The sequence below is a fragment of the Myiozetetes cayanensis genome, unplaced genomic scaffold, assembly GCF_022539395.1.
Source record: "Myiozetetes cayanensis isolate MyiCay16 unplaced genomic scaffold, myiCay2020 scf5-8, whole genome shotgun sequence".
NCBI lineage: Eukaryota > Metazoa > Chordata > Aves > Passeriformes > Tyrannidae > Myiozetetes > Myiozetetes cayanensis.
In genome coordinates this window covers 115,968,488-115,994,058 of record NW_026087742.1, presented here as the reverse complement: position 1 = coordinate 115,994,058, position 25,571 = coordinate 115,968,488, and the positions used below count along the sequence as shown (strand labels likewise).

Genomic DNA, 25,571 nt, shown 5'->3' with positions numbered 1-25,571 from the left:
GAGCTGGGTGAGACAGGGATGCTGCCTCCGGGGGAGGATCCCTGGGATTTACACACAGCAGGAAGCTCTGCAGAGGTGTCTGGAGGCTGCAATAAACACCCTGAGCATCCTCACCTCCAGCCCGGCTCTCCTTTAACTCCCTCATGCGTTGCACTGTTGGCTCTGGAGGGTTTTCCCAGGGTTTGTGGCAGAGGAGCTGACATGGAGGGGTCGAGAGGGAGCACAGCGTTGTGCTGGCTGGGAATTTCTGAGGAGGGAGCTCAGCTGTAGGATGAAAGGCATTGTCTGTAGGTGGTTCTGGAGCAGCAGCCTGGTCTGTGGGTGGCTGCGCTCCGCTCCCTCCCGTCCCTGCAGTGCAGGATGGCACCGCTCCTCCCGAGGACCCCTGCTGCTGCCGTGCCAAGGATGGAGCTGTGTGGAGACTTCTGCCCTTGCTCTGGTGCCTGGAAGGGGCGTGCTGGCAGGCAGGGGTGGGGTGAGTGCAGGAGGGCAGCGTGTCCCCCCCGCCCGCCCCCATCCCAGCGCTTCCCTGCAGGTGCGGATGGCGCTGAAGAACGCGGAGAAGGAGCTGGAGTCCCACTGCAGCTGGGCTGCCCCCGAGGCCCTGCAGAAGTGGCTCCAGCTGACCCACGAGGTGGAGGTGCAGTACTACAACATCAAGAAGCAGAACGCGGAGAAGCAGCTGCTGGTGGCCAAGGAAGGGGTGAGAGCTGCAGCGTCCTCGTCCGACCACGGGAGGGTTTGGGCAGTGGGACCTGCACAGTTTGGTTTCTCTGCACCTTCTTTGTTTTGTGGAATCACAGAATCCCACAATGGATTGGCTTGGGAGGGACCTCAGAGCTCATCCAGTGCCACCCCTGCCATGGGCAGGGACACCTTCCACCAGCACACGGTGCTCCAAGCCCCGTCCAGCCTGGCCTGGGACACTTCCAGGGATCCAGGGGCAGCCACAGCTTCTCTGCCCAACCTGTGCCAGGGCCTGCCCACCCTCAGGGAAAGAATTCCTTCCCAGTATCCCATCTATCCCTGCCCTCCTTCAGGTCAAAGGCAGTTTCTTTTTTCATTACCTGAATTTGCATTTTTTAAAATGCAGCCCAAACCTTCACTGAGGGGTGATGGGGCTGAGGAGGAGGAGGAGGAGGGTTAGAATGAGCCACAGGCTCTTGGGTGGGCAGGGCCTTACTGGGTGTCACTGGAGCCTTGGGAAGGTGTGAGACAGGGATTGGTGCCCTGGGCAGTCAGTGAGCAGGAGGCTTTGCACCTCTTCAGCTCAATCCCTGCTCCAGGTGCTGGACGTGCCCAGGCAGTGAAATCCCGAGCGTGAGCCTGCCATCCATGGGGTGAATCACTGCTGCACTCCCAGTCCCTGGGTTCTGTGTGCCAGCCCCAAGGGATGAGCTCAGGGAGGCTGTTGTAACAAGTCCTTGTCTCCATGGCCATACACAGCCTGCAGGGAAATCTGTCTGCCTTAATCTGCTTTTCTTGGGAACATTCTAGCATTTCAACAGGTTTCCTTTGGCTCTGTCAGTTCTCACATCTACATCCTTGGCTTCCCTAAGTCCCAAAGCTCCCCCTGGAGATGGGGACTGAAGAGCTGTGGGTGGAGACTTTAATTTTTAATACAGTGGCACAAAACCAACTCAAACAAAAATCTTGCCGAAACCAACACCCCCTGGGCATCAGTGGGGTGTTCTGGGTGGTTACTCATGGGAAAGACAAGCCAAGGTTTTATGAGGGCCCTTCACTGAGTGAGGTACCCGGTTCATGGAGGCATGGAATGGTTTGGGTTTGGAAAGCCCTCAGAGACCTTTAAGTGCACCCATTCCCTCAGCACTGCCAAGGCCACCACTGACCCATGTCCCCAGGTGCCACATCCACAGGGCTGTTAAATTCCTCCAGGGATGGGGACTCCACCACAGCCCTCAAAGTTCTTCTGATTTTTGGGAAGTTGGGAGAAGGGAGCATGAAACCCCCAGCTGGTACTTGCTGCTGGTGAATTGCTCACCCCTGTGCCAGAGAATGACATCCCTCAGTACCAACACCATTCCCGCTGGTCCCACGTGTGCAGGCAGCTGCAGGGACTATTCCTGTCCCAGCCCATCCAGGATGTTCATGTCCTGGAGGAGACAGTAGGTCATCTTCATCCTGTGACCTCTCTGCTGATATTTCAGGCTGAGAAGATCAAGAAGAAGCGTAACACGTTGTTTGGAACGTTCCACGTCGCTCACAGCTCCTCCCTGGATGACGTCGATCACAAAATCTTAACTGCAAAGTGAGTGTCTGGTAACCCCTCCCTCGGCCCTGCCTCCCTCCTCCATCCCTCCCAAGCCATGGGCTGGACTGTCCTGTCACCTGGGCAGGGGCTTTGGGATCGGACTTGCTCCTTCTCATCAATAACCTTTTAATTTTACCTGGGAGAAACCAGGGATCACAGTTATGTGGAGCAATTAAAAGTCCTATCAAAGTGAGGTTTCGGGAGGCTGCAGGATGTTTAATCATGGAATGGGTTGGGGGATTTCATGGATCATCTCATTCCACCCCCTGCCATGGACAGGGACACCTTCCACCAGCCCAGAGTGCTCCAAACCCCATTCAGCCTGGCCTTGGACACTTCCAGGGATCCAGGGGCAGCCACAGCTTCTCTGGGCAGCCTGTGCCTTGCCAGCCTCACAGGGGAGAATTCCTTCCCCATCTCCCATCTACCCCTGCCCTCTGGCAGTGGGAAGCCATCCCCCCTTGTCATTATCCCAGTCTATTTCAGCTGTCGCTGCATTTTGTAATTCCCTCATTCCTGGAAGCGGAATGAAAAGCGTCTCAAGGTTTAGATACAAAGCTGGACGCCAGGGCTCTTTATCTGGGACGGTTTGAGGGGTGTCTCCCCTCGTTCTCCACAGTGCCCTGGCTGTCCCTGGCACTCTCTGGTTTGGTGTTTGGGTGTCCCCCTCACTGCGGTTCCCGTCCTGCAGGCAGGCGCTGAGCGAGGTGACGGCGGCGCTGCGGGAGCGGCTGCACCGCTGGCAGCAGATCGAGCTGCTCTGCGGCTTCCAGATCGTCAACAACCCCGGGCTGCACAGCCTGGCCTCGGCCCTCAACATCGACCCCGGCTGGGTGGGCACCCCCCGGCCCAACCCCTCCCACTTCATCATGACCGACGACGTGGACGACCTGGACGAGGAGATCGTGTCCCCCATGTCCATCCAATGTACGTGGGCCGGGCTGCTGGGGGGCCCTCTGCGCTGGGGCTGGGGCTGGGGGGTCCCTGTGAGCTGGGGGGCTGTGTCTGGGGGGTCCCTGTGAGCTGGGTGGTCCCTGTGAGCTGGGGGCTGTGTCTGCTGGGGGCTGTGACACGGGGCAGACCTGGATCCGTAGTTCACACCCATGAGGAGCTATTAGTTGATTCCAGCTGGGTTTTAAATGCCCAAAGACCAAAGTTGGTTATTCAGGGTCAGGAAGGTCTGTTCAGGCCAGGCCCCAGGTTTTTTTGGAGCCTCTTAATTCTAGCAGAACTGGTAATTTATAGATTACTGAACTGGTAATGTAGAGATTATTAATCATCGTTCCATCCTCTCTGTGCTGTTTTGGTCAACTCACTGAATTTAAGCATTTACCAGAAAAACCCACCCAAAGGCTTGGGCTGACAGGGCAGTGCGACAGGAAAAGGGATTGTCCCCATGTCCCCTTGGCCTGAGCATTTTTGGGGATTTAGAGGACTCAGGGCCAACCCCTCCTCAGGCACAGCTGGACCTGCATCCCACATCCTGCCACCCTCAAGGACCTGCTGAACATTTCCTGGAGCAGAGGCTGAACCCCCACTTCCCACCTCTTGTGGTCGTCAAGGGGGGCATCCTGTCCCTCTTTGTCACTTCCATAGGATCATGGAATCACAGAAGGTTTGGGTTGGGAGGGGCCTTAAAGCCCATCCAGCCCCAGCCCCTTCCATGGGCAGGGACGCCTTCCCATCCAAACCCGGCCTTAGGCAGTTCCAGGGATGGGGCAGCCCCAGCCTCTGTGGGCACCCCTGGAGGATTTAATCCATGCCAGGGCTGTTTAGGGGAGTAGAAGGTGGAGGGAGGAGCAGAAGTCTCAGGGTTGGCACCATGTGTGCCACAGCCACGTGCCCCTCTTGCCCGGGGCTCTGGGTTGGTGCTGGGCAGGTCTGGAGAAGGTCTGGAGGCAGGTGCTGAGGTGGGACCAGGGCAGGGGGGGGGAAGGCAAAGCAGGGGGGGTTGGGTAGGGCAGGAGGATCTGGATGAGGGCAGGAGGACCAGGTTACCTGTGTGTCTCTGGGGCTCAGCAGATGTGGGGGGTGGAGCTGGGGAGTTGTGGGATCAGGTGTCCTGGGGGACATAAAAGCGTCAGGGAATGGTGAGGTCCTGGTGTGTGGTGTCACCAGTCCCCGTCAGAATCCGAGCTGGACAGCTCTGACAGAGCCCTGGCACAGGCCTGAGCTGGGCACTGATGGCAGGGATGTTTGGGAACAGTCACAAGGGACACCTGAGCAGTTTCTGAGGGCGTGAGCTCCACGAGCTGGGCCAGGCTGAGCCTTCAGCCCCCATTTCAGCCTCAGCTTCCCCACATTCAAGACTCTTCAAGACTTTTCCAGGGAGCACTTCCAGTTCCATCATCCCAGAGCTGGGCAGTGACCCTGCCCACCTGCCTTTCCACCTCCCTGCCCATCTACCTGCCCACTGTCTTGCCCACCTCCCTGCAGGTGATAACAAGCACTGGGCACCCAAATTCCCAAGCAAGAGAGCCTGTCCCTGTAGGATTTTCCTTTCTCTGTGTACATGCCCTGCTTCAGGAGAGCAGTGCCAAGTTTCCCCTGCCCAGTATTGCTGATCCCCCCGTGGTGCCTGTCCCAGTAAATCCCATGTCTCTCTCTCCTGTTCCCCCCTGGCTGCCCCCCCAGACGCAGCCTGGCTTTTCGGGCGCCGGTTCAGCGACCGCTCCTCGCTGTCCTCGGAGGATCAGTCCCTCTGGAAATACCCTGGTTTGGTTCTCTTCAGTTTTATTCTCATTGTTTCATCTGCCCTCTGGCCTTTTTCTGGACTAAAATACATCCACCAATTTCCACCTTTCTGGCACGGGGCACTAACCAATTGACCTCTCCTCACTGAGCCGTCGGCACCTGCACTAACCCCGGGAGGAGCCTGGTGGGATGAAGAGGAATCCCAGCTGCAGCTCTCACGTGCCCTGGGTACAGTCAGGGATTCTGGAGGGTTGAGTTCACTGGGTTCTACCCCTGAGGTGGAGATGAAGGATCCAGGTGAGGCCAGAAGGAGGTGACAACGTTCCCTTTCCCATCCCACCTCCTTCCCGGCTGCGGGCAGGGCTCCCCTATCCCTCTGTGCCATGTTCCCTTGGAATCCTTCAGTGAACTGAGCAGTGCACTTAGGGCACCCAGTGCCCTGATGCCAGGGGGATGGCACACAGCCTGCTGGGCTGGAGCCTTCCCTTCAGGATGGAGCAGGAGGGTGTGCTCCAGCCCCGGCCAGGGCATGCCACGAGGGGTTTTCCTTGGAATGCTGGGTGGGGTATTTGGGGAATGTTGCCAAAATGTGTGTCTGGAGGGAAATGGTGGCTTTGGGAAGCGAGGTCCCAGCCTGTGCTCCAGAGCTCATCCCAGGATAAGTGATGGAAGAGGAGGGTGCAAAGGGAGAAGGTGCCGAGTCAGTAAATGGGGAGCAGAACACCAGGAAAAAAAGCAGGGAATGCTCAGGGCAAAAAGCGTGGCCCCAGGGAAGGAGGAACACGTCACCCCAGCTAGTTACTCTGCAGTGGAATCCCTGTGAGCCCCCACACTGAGGTTCCCAAACTGGAGCTGCAGCTCTGGAGCTGAAGAAGAAATGTCTTGAAGTAGCGAGAGGATGGTGTAAAACTGTGCAGGAACAGGTCTGTGGCTGCAGTGTAGGATCCAAGGAGAGCAAACCTGAGCAGTGGGAGAGACTGGGATTCACCCTGGGCATGTGGAAACAGCCAAGTTACCAGAATTATTCCTTCTTATTCCTTCTTCCACTGGATATATGTCCCTGTGGATCCTTCAGAGGTTGCTCTGTCAGAGCAGCCCGTGTGTCCCAGTTGGGAATTTTCAGAGCAGGGATTACTGGTTCTTCATTCCCAAAGGAGCTCTCCTTCTTTTCTTCCTCCATTTCTGAGCTTTTCTTCTCTGCACCTTTTTAACCCATTTGTACATTTATTTCTTATGCTCATAAGAAACCCTGGACAATCCTGAACACCTTATCTCCTGCAAAAGGAGGAACATCTTGTATGGATGACAGCCAGAGGATGGAACACAGCCAGCCTGGTTGGCTCAGGATGGGGGTGCAGCCCTGGGATCTCCAGTTTTCCATGAAATGCTCAGCCTGATGGAGGGGATGGTGCCCAAGGCTCCAGGCAGGGAAGGGGCCTCCCTTGGCTCTGAGTCCAGGGGCACAGGGAGTGCAGGGGCTGAGGAACTGGGGTCAGGGAACAGCCTGGGAGCAGGTGAGGGCACTCTGGGCCCAGAGCCACCACTGCAGGCATGGAGGAATTAGGCACAAATTCCAGAAGGTTTGGGTTGGGAGGGAGCTTGAAGCCCACCCGGTCCCATTCCCTGCCGTGGGCAGGGACACATTCCACCAGCCCAGGCTGCTCCAAGCACCCTCCAACCTGGCCTTGGACACTTCCAGGGATCCAGGGGCAGCCACAGCTTCTCTGCCCAACCTGTGCCAGGGCCTGCCCACCCTCATAGACAATTCCTTCCCAACTCTTCTATGATTCCATGATTCCAGTGCTTTGCTCTGGCACTCCACTGGCATGATGATGCTGGAACTGGGAGCAGAGCTGAGCTCTGGGAGTGCAGCTTAGCCTGACAGCTTTGGGTGCCAGCACTGACCTGCTCAGCTGGGGCTCCTGTTTTGGGCTGTGTAGGTCCCACCTGAGCCATGTGGTGTCCACGAGGGTGGGATGGCTCGTGCCCTGGAAGTGCCCGGTTCTTGGCTCCCCGGGAGCCGGGTGAGATCGATTGGGTGGGATGAACCCCACAGCCAGGTTCTGCTTCGAGCAAGATGCTCAGATAAGGTGTTCAGAGGCACCTCATCGGGAATGTCGGAGGTCTCCACGGGCTGGGCATTAATCCGGCATGCTCAGCACCAGCTTGAAGCTGCTTCTGCATTAAACGGGCGTAACCCCTGGCTCGCGGTGGGGAGGCGCCGGTGCCGCGGGTGGTAGCTCTGGTACAGCATTCCTGGTGGGTGGCAGCCCTGGCACGGCGTTCCTGGTGGGTGGTAGCTCTGGTACAGCATTCCTGGCCTGCAGGACGTGCCCTCAGCCTGTCCTTTGTGTCCCCGCAGCTCCTGCCCTGCCCAGCACGGTCCGGCAGCGCCTGGTGGACGCCCAGCACGGCCACGGATCGCAGAGGTTGGTAGAGGGTTCCGCGGCCGGGCAGCCTGAGCCGGGCCCCGCGGCGCCGTTCCGGGCGGGCCGAGTGTCCCTGCGCCGAATGCACAGCCTCTCCTCCGGACAGTCCTTCAGCTCCGACCTGCCCGGCGCCGGCACATCGCCTGCCTCCACCTCCTCCACCTCCTGCTCCTCATCCACCACCACCGTGCCTGCTCCTGCTTGCCATGTCCACCCTGTCTATTACCATCACACCACCTCTTATTTCCTCCAGATGGACTCCACCCCCGACCTGCCCCCTCCTGATGTCACCTCTGGAGTTCGCTGTCGCACTGGGAGCTTTGGGTATATTGCTGTTTCTTTTCTAGCTGCCTCCTGCCTGCTGGGCCTCGGAGCTGCCGCTTGCCCGGGTGCTCTTTCTCCCACGTTCCTCCCTCCGCCCTTTCCTTCTGGGCCTTTATTCCATGGTTTATCCACCTGTTTGTTCCTCCCACCGCTCTCCCGAGCCGTTGGAGCCTCTGAGGAGCGTTCCACGGGCCATCCCCGCACGCAGGAGCTCAGGGGGGGCGTTCCCAAGGCGCTGTGCTGTTGTTCTGCTGTAGCTGAGCAAATGACAATTCCCGGGCACTGGGTTATCCCAAGACAAGTCAGGTTCCACCTCTGAGGAGGCACCACAACTAATCATCAAACCCTGGCCTGGTTTGAAGCCTGCACTTATTTGGGGTCTTCACGAGCAAATTGCAAAGGGAAAGTGGCAGGGACCGTGAGGTTGTGCTTGTGACATTTGGGGTGGCTTTAGGAGCTGGTGAAGCCAGCAGCTCAGGAGTGCATTTCAGAGTGACTCTGGCTTGGCAGGGATGAGGAATGGGTGTGTTTTGGCCAAGGAATGTCTGAGGAGGCAGTTGGGGCTTCTGTTGCTGGATCACTGGCTTGGTCCCTTTGAGCTGGCTCTTTGGAGACCTGGAGGATCCCAGGGACTGGTTGTGCTGCACAGCCCTGGATCCCTGAGCTCTCCTGACTCACATGCTGGCGTTAGGGAGGTGCAGGAGTCCTGTCTGGTTGAACTGGGCTGCTCCAACAGCCAGGTCAGGAATGTTCTGGGGCCCAAGTTCCTTGGGTGGCTTTGATCTGAGCAGGGTCCAGGAGGTCCCTGTCCCATGGGGCCATGGATGCAGCCAGCTCCAGGTGCTGTGTCCCTGCAGTGCTGGCTGCCCCCTGGCTCAGGAGCAGTGGGATGTGTGCCCGTGCTCTCAGGGAGTCCCAGCACTCAGGGCAGGTGGTGGGAGGGCTGTGCTGGACTATCAGGGAATCCTGTCCTGTCCTCCTGCCCTCCAGGTGCTGCCTGTGACCCTGGACAGGCCATTCCAATTTCATTCCAGGCTTTCCCCTTGGCAAACTTAAAAATAGTCTCCTAATCCTCAGTGGGGAGCAGAGTGCTGGGAAAAAGCTGGAATTCTCCTGGTGAGGCAGTGGGTGGGGGAAATGTCCTTCCACGTTATTTATCCATGCAGGACAACATTCCCAGTCAGCACATCTTCATCTCTCCCAGCACATTGTCCCGTTATCCCTTTACCTGCAGGTGTTGGGATCTCTCCTGACCTGGTTTGGATTCCCACCCCTTCCCTGAGTTGTGTCTTAAAGCTGAGGAGCCCCAGACAGACTCTGCAGCCTGGAATATTGAGGGGGAAATTCCTGCACCTGCTCCACAATGGAGAATTAAAGAGCAGCATCAGTTAATTCATAAATGTCTGTCTGGGGATGATGAGAAGCAGCATAGTAAGCTCTGGATTCATTCCTGCTGATGGGAGCTCAGTCTAACAGTGGTCCCAGTTAGACTGGTAAAAGCTGGGAATGCTGCTGGTCCCTGTTTCCATTGGCCCCCCAGCTCTGCAGGAGGGAGAGCTCATCCCAGGAGCTTCCCATTATCCATCAGGGCTGATGTCCTGTGTCTAAAAGATGTGTTTAAACATGTTTATTTTCCACCTGAGGCCTGTAAAACACAGAATTCCTGCCCAGGTGAAAGACCCTGCAGACCCCTGGGAGTGGCAGAGGGAAATGGGATCTTGTTTGAGGATCCCAGAGAGGGGGAAGGGATGGTGCTGAGAGGTCATTTGGAGGGAATAACTGGGGGCCCCACGGTGGTCCCATCAGCAGCTGGTCACCGCTGGGTGACAGCAGGAATGTCCTCTCCCTGTTCCCATGGCAAAGTCCATCCACTGAGGCAGGATAACTGATGAAAGTCGGAACCTTTCACCTGGGATTTGCTCCAGCTACACAATAGCAGCGACTCCCCCCCACCTCATCCATCCCCACTCATTCCAGACAGCGGAAACCAGGAGCTGGGTGCCCAAAGATGTTGCTTTGTCGCTGTTAATTGTTTTATCCAACTGCATCATCAGCAGATCCTGCTTTGATGCGTCCCTAAAAACGCCACCGCAGCCGACGGATCGCTCCTCCTTGGTATCCCCAGTGCTGCTGGAGGCCTTTCCAGACACCCTCCCGGGGAGGCAGGCAGGGCAGCTGGGGAGGCTGAGAAAGGCCTTTCAGGGAGTCACCCCAAGGACCAGAGCACAGCCCCAGAAATTCCTGGCTCCCCTGGCAGAAGGAAAGTGCCCTCCCGAGTGCCGGGGCTGCTGGAGCGCCTTGGCCTCTCCGCCAGCCAGTGTTGGGAGAGCTCCCAGGAGCCGTTCCCTGGGAAAGGTTGGAGATGGCTGTCTCTGGAGTCCTGCTGGGTTGTCCTGGCAGGGAGCTGCTCCCTCAACTCCTCACTCTTTGCTTCTCTTTTGCAATTGGCTTCAGAGGATCCGGCGCAAATAAGGTCAGAGCGGTTCCGGGCCGGAGGCTGCTGCGGGACCCCGGGGATTCCAGGGGGAGAGGGGCTGGAGGGGACTGTGTGTGCACAGAGGTTTCTGCTGCCAGTGCCTGCCTCAGGTGGATAAAGCTCGTGGAGATGGGAGCGTAGGACCAAATCCCCACCGTGGCCCTTCTCCAACCAGGAAGGGAGGCGGCAGCCAAAGCAAAGGGAGGGAGAGAGTCAGGAATCCAGGGAAATGAGTAATTCACAGCTCCTGAAGGGTGGAAGGGAGGAAACTGCTGTTGGATATGCACTGAGGCTGCTCAGGAGCTCAGCCCTACAGCAAGTTTGGGAATTTGCCTTAGGAGAAGCTTTTGTGCCCTGGTGCCACGCGCTGGGCATGGGATGAGGGATGAGGAGCCTAGAGCGGGGGACGCTCTGAGTGCCGGGCAGGGAGGGGCGAGGGCTGGGGGAGCAGATCCTGCCCAGGGCAGCTCCTGGGCTCCCCTCGGCCCTGTGCTGGGATGTGCCCGAGCGGGACCCCTGGAGAAATCCCCCTTGGGCTGCGGGGCTGGGGAAAACCAGGGGTTTGTTCCAGATCCTCCTCCTGCCCCTTCCCTGCTCCCCCTCTGCTCCCAGGCTTCCTGTACTCCAGGCTTTCCTCCCTCCATGCTTTGCTCTCCGCTTCGTTTGCCCGGCCAGTCCATGCCATCTTCTCACCCTCCCTCATTCACAGCGCTCCGGCGGGATCAGTGGGAGTGGTGGGATCATGGAGCAGGGTAGGAGGCGTGGGTGGAATTGGATCTGTCCTGCCCTCAGGCAGGTGAGTGCTGTGGGTGTCGCTCTGCGTAGGCTGTAGGTGCCAGGGAGGAGAGCAGTGAGCACTGCTGGGATGGAGGAAGGCTGAGGCTCCAGCTGTTTTCCTGTTCTGCTGTGAGGTTTCCAGGAGGGATGAGGCTCCAGGTGTTTTCCTGTTCTGCTCCAAGGTTTCCAGGAGGGATGAGCCATCAGTGGCTCCTGTTGCTCCACAGAAGTGCTTCCTCTGAAGGGCCCTTTCCTGGCATCCCGTCGAGGCCTGGCTGTGTCCTGGGACAGCTTTTCCTCTTCACAAGGTGCCCTGCTGGTTCAGGAGCATAATCCTTACGGGGATCAGTGGGATACAGGCCAGGCCTCGGCTGGGCCTCACCCAAGATGATGGAAATATCCTGGCAATGCTCTTTGCTCCCTCTTGTCCCAGCACTGGGCCTGGGAGTGTCCCCTCCTCCTGCTGTCCCTGACACAGCCAGTGTGATCCCAGGAATCCTGTCCTCGTGGGTGCAGAGCTCCCGTGTCGTGCCCTTCCTTTTGGGAACCACCAGGAAAAGGGTCATTTGAGGCTGTAGAGAATCCCAGCAGAGGTTCCCAGTTGCTGGTGTTCAGCTCCCAGAATCATCCCGTGGGTGCCACAGCTGCTCCCTGGGTGTGTGCCGGGTGTCCTGGTCTGTCAGGAGCCCCTGGGATTGTCCCTGGCACGGTGGGTCTGTGCCATGTGCCGGGATGTCCCTGGAGCCTGACACAGCAGGGTGAGGGATGTGCTGGTGTGTGCTGGGCTCAGCAGTCACTGGATTTCCCTCTATCCCTCGGGAATATATTCCTGAGTTACAGCTGGATGGGTTGGGAATGAAACGGGTTAGCTCAGACCGTTGTGATATTTGGGAATTGTGTCCTCCTGGGTTGATTCCCCATCAGCTCCTTCAGTCCCCTCGGATGATGAGCCAGAGGCAAACTGGGGGTCCAGCGAGGTGGGACCTGGCATCTGCTCCAGGGAAGGGATCCCAGGAACAGCAGTGACAGCCACTCCAGGAATGGGGACATGGACCCCCCAGCCACCCCCCAGGTGCCCAGGGACCCTCAGCTGCCGGGAGAGCCATCCTGGGAGGTGACACAGCGGCCGTGGTGTCACCAAGGACCTGCTCCTGCCGTTCCGCCTGCGCCTCCCACGGGACCAGCTGTCCAGGGATCGGGTTCCCAGTGTCTGCTCCCAGGGAAGCAATTCCCCCTGGAGCAGAGCACGCTCTCCAGCTGCTGGTGTCATTTGCTGCACACGCTGCCAGCACCACGGGATTGCTTTGGTCCCTTCTGGATTGAAAACAGGACTTGTAGGACACAGGGAGAGACTGCAGAGCTCAGCAGGCAAAACTCGCCCTCTTCACACACCCCTGTTGCTGGACCTGCAGTCCCGGGCCAGGACACGCTGTGACCCCTCAGGGCTCTCCCACCTCCTTGGTGATGATCCTGCCTGGAGATGATCCTGCCTTTCCCTGGTCCTGGCTCCAGCTGACCCCATTCCCAGGCCCAGGTTCTGTCCCACAGCCTCTCTTCACTCCTGACCGTGCTGGGACCCAGCACTGGCCTGGCTTGAGCTGTGCCAACCCCTGCAGCCAGTCTGCCTTGTTTTCCTAGAAAGGGGACACTTTCCAGGCATTTATGGAGAAAAGAAGCCTCTGAAAGTGGGTGTTCAGCCCTGGCAGCGTCTCACCAATGGCTCAGCACGTGCACGGGATGGCTCCCACCCCCTCCCCGGGAGAGGGAACAGGGAAGTTCACAGCTCAAGTTCCCCCTTTGCAGGTGTGTTAAGCTCCAATCCAAGCCAGAAACATTGGGGAAGAGCAGGAGACTCCTGGATTCCTCAGAGGGAAGGAGCTGAAGGGTGTGGTCACAGTTAGCTTCTGTCTGCAGGCACTGGCAGCATCCCATTGTCTCCCAGCCCCGGTGTGTGGATCCCATCTGCATCCAAGTTCTGGGATTGGCCCAAACACCCCCATGTTCAGCCCCATCAGGTTTCGTGGCTGCTGCTGTTCCCATGGCCCAGTTGTCCCAGTGATCCCAGAGAAAGCTGTGGGCCACCAGCCGTGACAGTGACCTTCTGTGGGACCCGCCAGTGGCCTTGGCAGCTCCGTGGCTCCACACATGGATCCATGGCAGGTGTCTGCCTTGGACAGGCTCCAGCTGCTCCCTCAGAATAGCCAGGGACTTCACACCACCCGGATTGTTCCGTTCTCGCGCTGCCACCGAGCCGGGAATGCGGCTCCATCGGCCGGGATCGGCTCCATGTGCAGAGGACAAGGACAGTCCCAGCAGTGCCAGGGGCTTGTTGCTTCTGGGGAAGACAAGAGATGAGTTCTCCACAGCTGGGCTCCTGCAGTGGATCCAGGGCTGTATCCCAGCCATCCACAGGGTTTCAGATACCCTTGTGTGTTCCCATGCAGAATGAGAGCCCGACTTTATTCCATGGACAAGTAGAACCTTTCCTGGCTGTACAACCCCCCAGTGCCAGGACAGCTGGGACTCCAGGCTCTGTGTGCCACCACTCTGTGGGCACTGGGGACAAGAGGCTTCCTCAGGATCAGGACTGGGACTGTGAAATGGCTCCATCGGCGACACGGATCGAGGGCACCCCCAGCACCTTTGCTGACGTGGGGCTATGGGTGCAGTCACAGGAGGGAAGGGATGGGGCATCCAGAGGGACCTGGACAGGCTGGAGAGGTGGGACTGTGCCAACCTCATGGAGGTCACCAAGGCCAATGCAAAGTGGCACCTGGGTCAGGGCAATCCCAGCACAAACACAGGCTGGGGAGAATGGATTGGGAGCAGCACTGGGGAGAAGGACCTGGGGGTGTGGGGACTGTGCCTCTCTACCCCTCAGGAGAGACCCCCCTGCAGAGCTGCTCCAGCCCTGGGGAACAGCATAGGAAGCACATGGAGCTGCTGGAGAGAGTCCAGAGGAAGCTATGGAGATGCTCTGAGAGCTGGAGCCCCTCTGCTCTGGAGCCAGGCTGGGAGAGCTTGGGGGGTTCACCTGGAGAAGGATCCAGGGAGACCTGAGAGCCCCTTGCAGGGCCTAAAGGGGCTCCAGGAGAGCTGGAGAGGGACTGGGGACAAGGGATGGAGGGACAGGACACAGGGGATGGCTTCCCACTGCCAGAGGGCAGGGATAGATGGGATACTGGGAAGGAATTGCTGGCTGTGAGGGTGGGCAGGACCTGGGTCCCTGGAAGTGTCCAAGGCCAGGTTGGACAGGGCTTGGAGCATCCTGGGTTAGTGGAAGGTGTCTCTGTCCATGGCAGGGGGTGGCACTGGATGTCTCTCCAGAGGTGCCAGCTCTGGGTTGAGGGTGTTTTCTCTTGCTGTTATTCATGGTGGTACCATAGGAGAGGGTCTGGGGGCTCCTCGTGCCGTGTGGGCAGGTTTGGTGACCCCTGTCCGGGGGTCTGTGCTGGGAGTGCAGGGGCCACGGGGGCCGAGGAACTGGGCAGCTCCATCTCTTCTCACACTCTTCTGCTTCTCTGTCCTCTGCTGTTTTCCTCTCCATTCCATTCCCATCCCATTCCACACCACTCTCCTGTGTTTGGGGTCCCCTCGTACCCCCATCCCTGTGCCAGAGGTGTCTGTGCAGCACCCCCGGCCCCTCCGGCGGGAAGGAGTGAGCTGTGATTTGCCATTTCCCCCTTCCTCCCACTCTCCACAAAGGCCCCGGGAGCCCCGGGGGCTCCGTTCACCACCCCTGGCAGGCACCAGGCTGGGCACAAACCACTGTGGGGGCACGCGCTGGGCATGGCTTCGTGTGGGGACGCCCAAGCTCTAATTCCTCCCGCCGGGATTAGAGGTTGGCGCGGGCTGAGCCCGGAGCGGGGCAGGCTCGGGGTGCTCTGTGTGCGGGGAGGGCCCGGAGCGGGGCAGGCTCGGGGTGCTCTGTGTGCGGGGAGGGCCCGGAGCGGGGCAGGCTCGGGGTGCTCTGTGTGCGGGGAGGGCCCGGAGCGGGGCAGGCTCGGGGTGCTCTGTGTGCGGGGAGGGCCCGGGCGGGGCAGGCTCGGGGTGCTCTGTGTGCAGGCTGGGCCCGGAGCGGGGCAGGCTCGGGGTGCTCTGTGTGCGGGAGGGCCCGGGCGGGGCAGGCTCGGGGTGCTCTGTGTGCGGGGAGGGCCCGGGCGGGGGCTGGGTGCACACACGGGTGCTGGTGAGGGTTGAGGGACCCTCCAGGCCAGCTCCCCCCAGTTCTGCAGCTCCAGGGCGGCATCGGTGCTCCAGGGCGAGCTTGGAGCCCTCCCAGCTCCCACTGGGATCCACGGGGAGGGAGTGGGCTCTGTTCTGCCCCCGTGCACTCACATCCCCCATCTGCTCGGCGGGTGCTCACCGTGAGCCCCGGTGATCCCTGTGCTGGGCCGTCACTTTGCCCCGTGTGCTGGAAGTTGGCACCGGGCAGGATGAACCCCCTGTCCCTCTCTGCCCCCGCCCCAGGGGTGCCCCCATCCCGCAGGTGGCCCTGCAATCGTGTGGGAGCGGGGTGGGCGCCCGTCCCAGTGCCCCTCCCCGGGGGTCGCTGCAGTCCTGGAGGGGTCCCTGTGTCCCCCCATCCGCCCTCAGCCGCCACATCCGTGTGTGTGTGTGCAGGCTCAGGAACAGCCCGGCCCCGGGTGGCACTAACGCGGTCTGTCCTCCCCTCCCACCGCAGAGACTTGACTCGCTCCGACTCCGACTCCTCCATCCCGCACCTGAGCGACCACCAGCGTATTCCCAGCTCAGCTCCCAAGCTGCTGGCTGCCCGGCCCACGCTGCTGACGCGGTCCATGGAGGAGGCTGTCCCCGGCCACCCGGCCCCCGGCGCGCCCACCCCCAACGGCGGCAGCCGGCACTCGGAGGCCCCCGGGCTGGGGCCTTTGCCGGAGCGGCTGCCCGAGAGCCCCATGGCGATGAAGAAGATGATGATGGTGAACCACGGCATGGAGAAGTCCTCCAGCCTGGGGGAGATCAGCCACCCGACGGCCGGCAAGCCCAGCCACTCGGATTCGTCGCGGTCGCACAGCCCCAGCTCCCCCGACCCCGACACCCCCTCCCCCATCTCTGACTGCCGGCCCCCCGGCGCCAAGAGCACCCGCATCCCGCAGCTGGCCGCCAAGAAGAGCCCGGGGGACGAGGACAGCAGCCTCACGGGCGACGAGGTTGACCCCGGCCAGAGCAAGAAAAAGTTCCCCCTAAAGATCTTCAAGAAGCCCAAGAAGTAGCGGGGGGGGAGCCCCGAGGAACGCGTCCCGCTGGGCCCGGGGCCGGATTGCACCGGGAACGCAGCGCGGCCCCGGCACCCGCTGCCCTCCCTCCGCACCCGAGTCACCCACCCAGCGCCGGCACGGGGGGAGCTATTTAAACTTATTTATTTCCTGATCTCTGAGAAGAAAAACCGCGCCGCCGCCGGCTCCCCCGGGAGAACAGCCGTCCCTGCCCTCCCTCCCTGCCCTCCGACCGCTGCGGTCCCGGCTTTGCTGTGCATGGCTTCCAGTTACTCCTGCTCCGCTCAGCCACGCGGCCTTTGGGTTTGGTTTCAATGTGGTTTTGTTTTTCTATTTTATTTTTTATTGTTGCTACTCTTGATTTTTTTTTTCCTGCCTCCTCCGACTTTTGCACAGGCTGACCGGAGGGGGGCGGCCGCTCCCGCGGAGCTCCGCGCTGCCCCTCGGGCCGACTCAGGTCACAGCGGTTCTCCCTCATTTCCCAGAGTCACTTTTCCACCCCGGCCCCCGTGGCTTCGCCGTCGGGAGGGGGGACCCCTCCTGAGCAGCTCCCCATAAGCAGGAGCAGGGGAGGACTCTGCCCCTGCCGGTACTTGTGTGTCCCCGGTCCCCACGTCCCGCCCGTGCCGGGGCGGCCCCGCTGGGTCTCGGGGAGGAGGGACGGGGCTGTCCCCGCACTGCTCTGCCCGCCCGGGGGGCTGGAGCTCAGGGGAAGGAGCCCACGCCTGGCCTTGGCTTCACTTCCCAGGGCGCCCTCCCCAGTGCCCAGGACTCCTCCGGACCCCACCAGGGACCCTGGTGATGGAACACGGAAGGCAGGGCTATCCCAAGGGGTGTTGGAGCAGAGCTGGGCCCAGCCATCACGGCCGTGCAAAGAGGAGGGGGCTCCCGGGGGCAGGGCCTGTCCCTGTCCCTGTGTGCCCTGTCCCGGCCTGGTGGGGCCAGGGGGAGGGAACAGGACACAGGAGGGCTCTGCAGGGCAGGGGACAGAGGCTGGGCCTGGCAGGACCCCGACAACACCCTCTGCTCTCCTGGCTCCATCCCCGGAGCAGCCCAGGGGGGCTCTGTGCCCTCCCCGAGGGATGCAGTGGGGGCAGGAGGCCCGTGTGGCAGCGTCCCCCCTGCCCAGGGGACACATGCTGGGGCCTCCTAGTGCCCTCACAGCTGGCCACGGGTCTCAGCCAGTCCCCAGCCATTCCCCGGGGCTTGGGGGCTCTCCCATCCTCCCCTGGCACCTCGTGGGTCACATCCTGCTGCTCGGAGCCCTCGGCCCAGTGGGTGTCCCCCAGCACAGCCCCAGCCACTGAGGGGGCCACAATTTGGGATAGCAGCTGTGGGCTGAGCCTCCCTCCATCCCTGGTCAGAGCCTGTCCCTTGGGATGAGCCCTGTTCCTCCCCTGGGCCGCCCCTCACTCTGTCCCCAGGGATGGGCACCACTGCATCCCAAGGGATGAGCCCTGCTCCATCCCTGAGCCTCACCTCGCTCCATCCTCAGGGATGAGCCCTGCTCCATCCCCAGGCCCTGCTCCCAGTTCCCTCCAGGCCCAGCACTGGAGCTGCCAGAGGAGCCCCCAGCCCCCCTCCTGCCCCCCTTGAGGCGGCTCCCTGGCACCACAGCACCCCCCAAAGCCTGGGGTCCCTGTTCCCACCCCTCTCCGTCCCCAGCCCCCTGAGCCGCCGTCCCTCATGTCCCTGGAGGTGGGGAGGGGGCTTCTCCTGCTGAGGCAGAGGAGGATGCACGATGGGGGGAGGAAGAGGAGGGTGGGATGCCGGGAGCCCCCGGGGCCTTGCTTTATGCCAGAGTAATATATTTGTGTCCTGACAATACAGGAAGGGCTATAAAGGTGTTTTTTGTTCCGTAGATGGGAGTTAGACAATTCCACTGTTGCTTTGAGACAAGTGAAAAATTCCTCTCAGTGACTAAGTGCCTGCAATTCCCTGGGGATGGGGGGACACGCTCGGCCCCCGCGGCCGGGGCTGCTGCCTGGGCACCCCGATTCCTGGGCACCCTGATTCCTGGGCACCCCAATTCCTGGGCACCGCAGTGTCACAGGCAGGGTGCCCTGGGAATGCTGCGGGGTTAGGGTCCCATGGGTGCCCCCCAGCAGGGGCTGCCCGAGCTGGAGCTGCTTGTGGTGGCGGAGACCTGTGGATGCTTCTGGAGAAGGGGTTGGGGATCCCCCCACTGTCGACGCATCTGCCAACTCTTGATTTGATTTTTTTTTTGTCATTTCATAAAACTTTTCAATCCAATAAAAGCATGTAGTCTATTTTACGACCTGCTGTCTGCTGCTCCCTTCTTCCAGCCCTTCCCAGGCTCCCAGTTTATGGGACTGGGGCATTGGGGGCCTGCTGGTGGTGAGGGGTTCCCAGCCTGGCCACAGGGTCCAGCAGTGGGATGGCACATGGAACCACAGAATGATGGAATTGTTGAGGTTGGAAAAGCCTCCAAGCCCATTGAGTCCCTTCCCCAGCACTGCCAAAGCACCACTAACTCATGTCCCCAAGTGCCACATTCCCAGGGCTGTTAAATCTCTCCAGATCCCTGGCCCTGGACCGAGGGATCTACTGTGGTAGGATCCCCATGAGCTCCCCCAGAATCCCAACCTGCACAACCCCCTGGAAATGGCTCATTCTGCTGCCTGTTGCAGGCAGAGGCATCCTCAGAATTCCAGGTTATCTTCCATGGCCTGGCCCCCCCAAACACCCGCTCCTGTCACCCTGTTTTCCCAGGCAGCATCTGTGCTCTCCTGGCCCCTTTCCCGGGAACAGCAGGAGCAGTGGTGTGGGTGTCCTGGGAGCCAGACTGGCACCACCCTCACACAGGCTCAGCTCAGCACTGGAGCAGCTGCTGAGAGCTCAGAGCCCTGATTTCTCCACGGAGCAGCTGGGATTGCTCCCACAGTTCCTCTGTTCCAGGCACTGACTCAGCTGCTCCTGGGAGTGTGTCCTCCTCCTTTCCTCTGCATCTTCCAGGGGAGGCTGCAGCAGATCCCTGTCCCAGTTTAAGTGAGACAAGGGTCTTTTGCTGAGGATGGATTAGGAGGAAAAGACCCAAACTTCTCTTTCCAAGCAATTATAAATCCAAAATTAAGAGGCTTCGATTGAAGGAAAACAAATTATGGAAAAGGGAAAATAACAGCCCTTTATTAAAAGGTATGTGTGTATTAACAGGAACACGAAAAAAACCCAAGTAAAATAACTAAGTAATACTCCCATACCCACCAATAATCCCCTTCAAGAACAAAACCGATAAACTGGCAAAAGGAAAATAGTTCAATTTCTTGCACCCTTTGATGCGGTTCCAACCCCAGTCAGCAGGGGGCGCCATTGGGTCACTGGAGATGCAAAATTTGTAATGTCCTGTACCATTCACCAGGTGGCGCTGTTGGGTCACTGAAGGTGTAAAAAACTTGTAGTGTCCTATTGTAGTCACCAGGTGGCGCTGTTGGGTCACTGGAGGAGCAGAACTTGTAATGTCCAGTGCCCGTCACCAGGCGGCGCTGTGAGATCCTTGGCTGCCGCCAGGTGGGGGTGGGGGGGAGAAGAAGGGGAAGGAAAAACAACAGCAATAAAACAGAAAGTTCTCCCAATGGAAGAAAACTCACAAACTTCAGCTGATTAGGGTCCGTTGTAAGCAGGGCCTGCAGCCAGCCAGAGGTGAGCCAAGAACAGCAGCCAGAACTCCCCTCCGACAGGAAAAAAGACAAAGGAACCCGGCAGTGTCTGCAGCCCGCAGCAGCCTCTCACCCCGGCAGAGAGAGAGGCTCTCCTCCCCCCCAGCCTCCACCCCCTTCCAGTCACACACCAGCCAACTCCCCCCCTTCGTTGTCAAGGGAACAAATCTCTCGGCTATTACTGGGCCAGGCCGATTCTTTTGTTCACCTAATGGGCAATATACAGAGCGCACACACACACACACACACACACGGCAGAGGGAAGGGAAAGAAAAAAATTCTTTGCTAAAAATCAGAACTATGACAATCCCTCATCTTCCTCTGTCTCTTTCTAGGAGGAATTTGTTGCTGGCAAGGGTGGTCAGGCCTTGGCAGGGTGTCATAGTTCCGAATTTTAGCAAGGAATTTTTCTTTCCCCCTGCCGTCTGTGTGTGCTCTGTATATGGGCCATTAGTTGAACAAAAGAATTGGCCCCAGCCCACTAATGGCCGAGATTAGTTTCCTTGACAACGAAGGGGGGGAGTTGGCTGGTGTATGACTGGAAGAGGGTGGAGGCTGGGGGGAGAGTGCAGTCTCTCTACCCGGAGGGGAGCCTGCTGCGGGCTGCAGACACTGCCGGGGTTCCTTTGGCTCTTTCCTGTCGGAGGGGAGTTCTGGCTGCTGTTCTTGGCTCAGCTGTTGCTGGCTGCAAGCCCTGTTTACAACAGACCCTAATCAGCTGAAGTTTGTGAGTTTTCTTCCATTGGGAGAACTTTCTGTTTTATTGCTGTTGTTTTTTCCTTCCCCTTCTAACCCCCCCCCCCCACCTGGCGGCAGCCAAGGATCTTACAGCGCCGCCTGGTGACGGGCACTGGACATTACAAGTTCTGCTCCTCCAGTGATCCAACAGCGCCACCTGGTGACTACAATAGGACACTACAAGTTTTTGCACCTTCAGTGACCCAACAGCGCCACCTGGTGAATGGTACAGGACATTACAAATTTTGCATCTCCAGTGACCCGACGGCGCCCCCTGCTGACTGGGGTTGGAACTGCATCAAAGGGTGCAAAAATCGAACTGTTTAATCGTCCTTTTGCCAGTTTATCGGTTTTGTTCTTGAAGGGGATTATTGGTGGCTATAGGAGTATTGCTTAGTTATTTTACTTGTTTTTTTTTTTTTCGTATTCCTGTTAACACACACATACCTTTTAATAAAGGGCTGTTATTTTCCCTTTTCCATAATTTGTTTTCCTTCAATCAGAGCCTCTTAATTTTGGATTTATAATTGCTTGGAAAGAGAAGTTTGGGTCTTTTCCTCCTAATCCATCCTCAGCAAAAGACCCTTGTCTCATTTAAACTGGGACAGGCATCTTTTGGCGCCCAACGTGGGGCCTGAGAGAGGAAAAGTGGAAAAGGAATAACTGCCCTTGTGTGACTTTATACGTGTTTGTGAACCTGTAGGCACCATGAAGTCTAAGATTGCTGCTTTTCTGTGGTATATAATTATGCCAAAATCTATGTCCCACCTGTTGATGTTTTTCAGCTCCGACACTATGACCCTCATTGCAATAAGTATGTTTGAGATCTTGCACTGGTTTTATGACATAGCAAACTCAGTACCTGTTATTTTCCTTCAGGATATGTTCTCAAGGATATATTACTGTTCTAACCTACACTGTCTCCTTTGGGGTTTTAAGGATAATGGCACCTATCCCTATGGAGAAACACAGGGGGATATATTTGCCCAACCCTTCATACATTTTTCCTTTGGTTCTGTCATAGTTCTGATTTTAGCAAAGAATTTTTTCTTCCCCTTCCCCCTGCCGTGTGTGTGTGCGCTCTGTATATTGCCCATTAGGTGAACAAAAGAATTAGCCTGGCCCAGTAATAGCCGAGAGATTAGTCTCCTTGACAACGAAGGGGGAAGAGTTGAGGGGGAGCTGGTGTGTGGGGCTGGAAGGAGGTGGGGAAGGGAGGTGTGGCTGGTGTGTGTGGGCCAGTGAGGCGAGGACCTGCGGTAAGCTGCAGAGCTGCCTAGTTTGCTTCTTTTCTTCTTGTTGGAGTGGAGTTTGTTGCTGTTCTCTTCTCAGCTGTTGCTGGCTGCAGGCCCTGCTTAACACTAATCCTAATCAGCTGAAGTTCGTGAGTTTTCTTCCATTGGGAGAATTTTCTGGTTTATTGCGGTTTTTTTTTTTCTTTTCCTTCCCCCTTCCCCCCCCCAGTCCCTCTCTCTCTCTCCTTCCCCAGTGTGGGAAGGGAAGGAGAACCGAGTTTGTTTTTTTTGGCTTTTGGTTTGTACCTGGAGAGTACTGTTTTGTTTTTTTTCCCCATCCCACGGGGAAGTGACTAGGGATTCCATAGCGCCGCCTGGTGACGGGCACTGGACATTACAAGTTCTGCTCCTCCAGTGATCCAACAGCGCCACCTGGTGACTACAATAGGACACTACAAGTTTTTTTACACCTTCAGTGACCCAACAGCGCCACCTGGTGAATGATACAGGACATTACAAATTTTGCATCTCCAGTGACCCAACGGCGCCCCCTGCTGACTGGGGTTGGAACTGCATCAAAGGGTGCAAAAAAATTGAACTGTTTGATTTTCTTCTTGTCAGTTTATCGGTTTTGTTCTTAAAGGGGATTATTGGTGGGTATAGGAGTACTGCTTAGTTATTTTACTTGTTTTTTTCATGTTCCTGTTAATACACACATACCTTTAATAAAGGGCTGTTATTTTCCCTTTTCCATAATTTGTTTTCCTTCAATCGAAGCCTCTTAATTTTGGATTTATAATTGCTTGGAAAGAGAAGTTTGGGTCTTTTCCTCCTAATCCATCCTCAGCAGAAGACCCTTGTCTCATTTAAACTGGGACACTGTTCCTGCACCACCCCAGAGTCAAGGCCTCGGAACCTTTGAATGGAGCAGGTTCCTCCACAGGAAATCTCTGGGAACCAGGACTACACCCCACCACTGCAGCAGGGAAGGGAGAGTGGAGAAAGGGATGGATTTCAAACACAGGTTCAGCAGGATTAACCCTTCCCAGCCCAGAACACTCACAGGATGGGAATGGGTTGGGAATTGCCCAGTGAGCTGGGGACCCCCTCAGGAAGGTCACTGAAGGCTTTGGGAGGTGACAGGAGTGGAATCAGGAGCATAAGGAAGCTGGTCAGAGGAGGAACTGAAGGGAGGAAGAGTTTCCTGCCTGGTGAGTGTGGTCACCTCCATCTCCTGCCATCCCCACAGGGCTCCCGGGACAGAGCAAGGTCCAGGGCCTCCTATGGGACAATCCAAACCAGCCCGAGCATCCCTGCAGGTGTTTCTGGGTGAGGGAATTACCTGTGAATCCACCCAAGCAGGGGAAATGGAAGAGGTGTGCTCAGCTTGGGTAGTTCTTGTATTTAAGCAGAGCTTTGCACACAGTGGGCCCAGGGCAGCTGAGGGACCAGGAGTGAGGGCTGGAATCGGGACAGTGTGTTACAGTGCACAGAACAACCAGGAGCAGGATTGGCCTCTCCCATCTGGGTTTTCTCCTCACAGACTGGATGCTATAAGAAACCAAGACACTCACAACCTCTCCTGCAGCCTTGGGGCCCTCAGAGCCAGGGAGCAGCCCAGGCCTTTGCTCCTGCTGGGAGTGCTACAGGACACAGCAGCTGCCAGGATCTTCAGGATGAGTCTGCTCAGGTGACCTGCAAGTACCCAGCATGAGCTAGCAGGACTGGGAAAAGCAGGAGATCAGCAGGGGAGCTGGAGTGAGTCTCCTTGAGGATCCTGCCTGGTACATTGCTCCCACAGATGGGGAGCACAGGTCATGACAGGACAAGGGGGAATGGCTTCAAACTGAAAGAGAGGAGCTTTAGATGGAATATTAGGGGAAAATTCCTTGCTGTGGGGAAGGTGAGGTCCTGGCACAGGTTGGGCAGAGAAGCTGTGGCTGCCCTTGGATCCCTGGAAGTGTCCAAGGCCAGGTTGGACGGGGCTTGGAGCAACCTGGGCTGGTGGAAGGTGTCCCTGCCCATGGCTGGATGGGCTTTAAGGCCCCTCCCAACTCAAAGCAGTTTGTGATTCTGTGACTCTCCTCCTCCAAAATAAAGATTTGACCTCAAGGCTTGCCCAGCTCTACTATCTGTAAATTCAGATCCATCATCATCATCATCATCGATGGCTGCTGTGCTGGGACAAGCTCAGTGTCCTTGTGCAGGGTTGCCTCTGCATACCCACAGTTCTGATAGTTTGAATGAAACAGCCCAAAGGGAATTTCTCTGAATCCCAAAATCCCCGAGGTTGGAAAAGCCCTCCCAGCCCATGGATCCCCCTGTGCCCCATCCCCACCTTGTCCCCCAGCCCAGAGCACTGAGTGCCACGGCCAGGCCTGCCTTGGACACCTCCAGGGCTGGGCACTCCAAACCTCCCTGGGCAGCCCCTGCCAAGGCCTGACCACCCTTGCCAGCAACAAATTCCTCCTCCTGGCCAACCTGAGCCTGCCCTGGCTCCTCCCTCCTGTCAGGGAGCTGGAGAGAGGGATGATGTCTCAGCTGTGGGAACCAGCACAGGGCCCTGTTGCTCAGAGCTGGGTGGAGGTGAAGGTTGCAGGGCCTCAGGAAGTTGGTGGAATTGCCTCATTTCCTCCCCAGACTCACCTCCCGAGGCGCTGGGTTGGTCGTGGTCGGTCCCACCTCACCACAGCCACGCTGAGGGCCAGAGGCTGCTTTTCCCTGCAGCAGCTGAACCCACAAACGGAACAACTGCTCCACCTGCTCCTGCTGGAAGAAAACAGCGACTGCAACACAGAGCAGAACCTGAGGGCAAAGATTCTGAGCACAACCCAGGCTTTGACCAGACCCAAATTGCCATTTTGCATTATTTTTCCTTCTGTGAGCCTTTTTCCAATAAAAGAGAGAAACACCCCCAGATTTATTCCCTGTGGTCAGGGGGGACCCTGTGGGGAGGAGGCACCTCAGGGGCTGCCTGTGGAACAGGAAGGTGCTGCAAACCATGAACACCAGATCTTCTGGTGCCGCCTCAGGCCCACAGGTGTCACAGCTGCTGCTTCCCAAGACATTCAGAGTGGGATCAGAGAGGAACTGGTGCTGTTTGGGGCTGGATTTTTCACACAGACCTCAGTGGTGCCCCTGAGCCCTGACGGGACTTGTAGAACCATGGACTGGTTTGTGTTGGAAGGGATGGGGACTGCCCCCGCTCCCCGGGCAGCCCGTTCCCACGTTCAATCCCACACTGTGTTTAATGGATTATAATGGATCACAACCGCTGTTTCCAGCCTTTTGGCGCTCTGGCGCGGGACGAGGCCGTTCCTTTTGTCCCCTCGCGGTGTCCGTGGCGGTGCCCTCGGCGCGGCCCCTCACGGCTCCATCTTTGAAGCGGGCGAGATTCCCGGCGCTCGCCGGCGGGGCGGTTATTCCCGGGCACAGCGGCGGGAATAGCGGCATGGGGGCCGGGATCGGGGCCCGCCGGCCGTGAGCGGCGGGGCGGGGGGCTCGGCGGGGCGGGCAGGGGGCAGCGCAGGAGGCCGTGCCCGCAGTGAAGAGGGCAGCGGCGGCCTCAGCGGGGGTGGGGCCGGCGCGGCGAGAGCGGGAACGGCGGAGCGGCCGAGCCGTGAGGGGCTGCGGGGGGACCGGGGGGAGCCGCGAGGGGACACGGAGCGGCTGCCGAGGGCCGAGAGGGGCCGTGAGGAGCGGGGGGGCT

The 25,571-nt window shown here is 58.5% G+C and overlaps 1 protein-coding gene across 8 annotated transcripts in view; it reads left to right on the top strand.

Annotated features, from left to right (window-relative positions):
- The window catches only part of STIM1 (stromal interaction molecule 1), a 64,652-nt gene extending 46,165 nt beyond the window's left edge, over positions 1-18,487 (top strand). The window contains exons 8-15 of one of the 8 annotated variants that reach the window (XM_050332793.1): positions 536-703; positions 2,172-2,272; positions 2,967-3,202; positions 4,910-4,990; positions 7,332-7,398; positions 7,652-7,722; positions 10,177-10,195; positions 15,660-18,487. In XM_050332793.1, coding sequence (XP_050188750.1) covers positions 536-703; positions 2,172-2,272; positions 2,967-3,202; positions 4,910-4,990; positions 7,332-7,398; positions 7,652-7,722; positions 10,177-10,195; positions 15,660-16,209 — 1,293 coding nt within the window. In that variant the 3' untranslated portion in view covers positions 16,210-18,487. Of the gene's footprint in view, positions 1-535; positions 704-2,171; positions 2,273-2,966; positions 3,203-4,909; positions 4,991-7,331; positions 7,723-10,176; positions 10,196-15,659 lie in introns of all 8 variants that reach the window. The other 7 variants (XM_050332794.1, XM_050332797.1, XM_050332799.1 and 4 more) reach the window with 7 other exon arrangements.
- Positions 18,488-25,571: the final 7,084 nt, after the last annotated feature.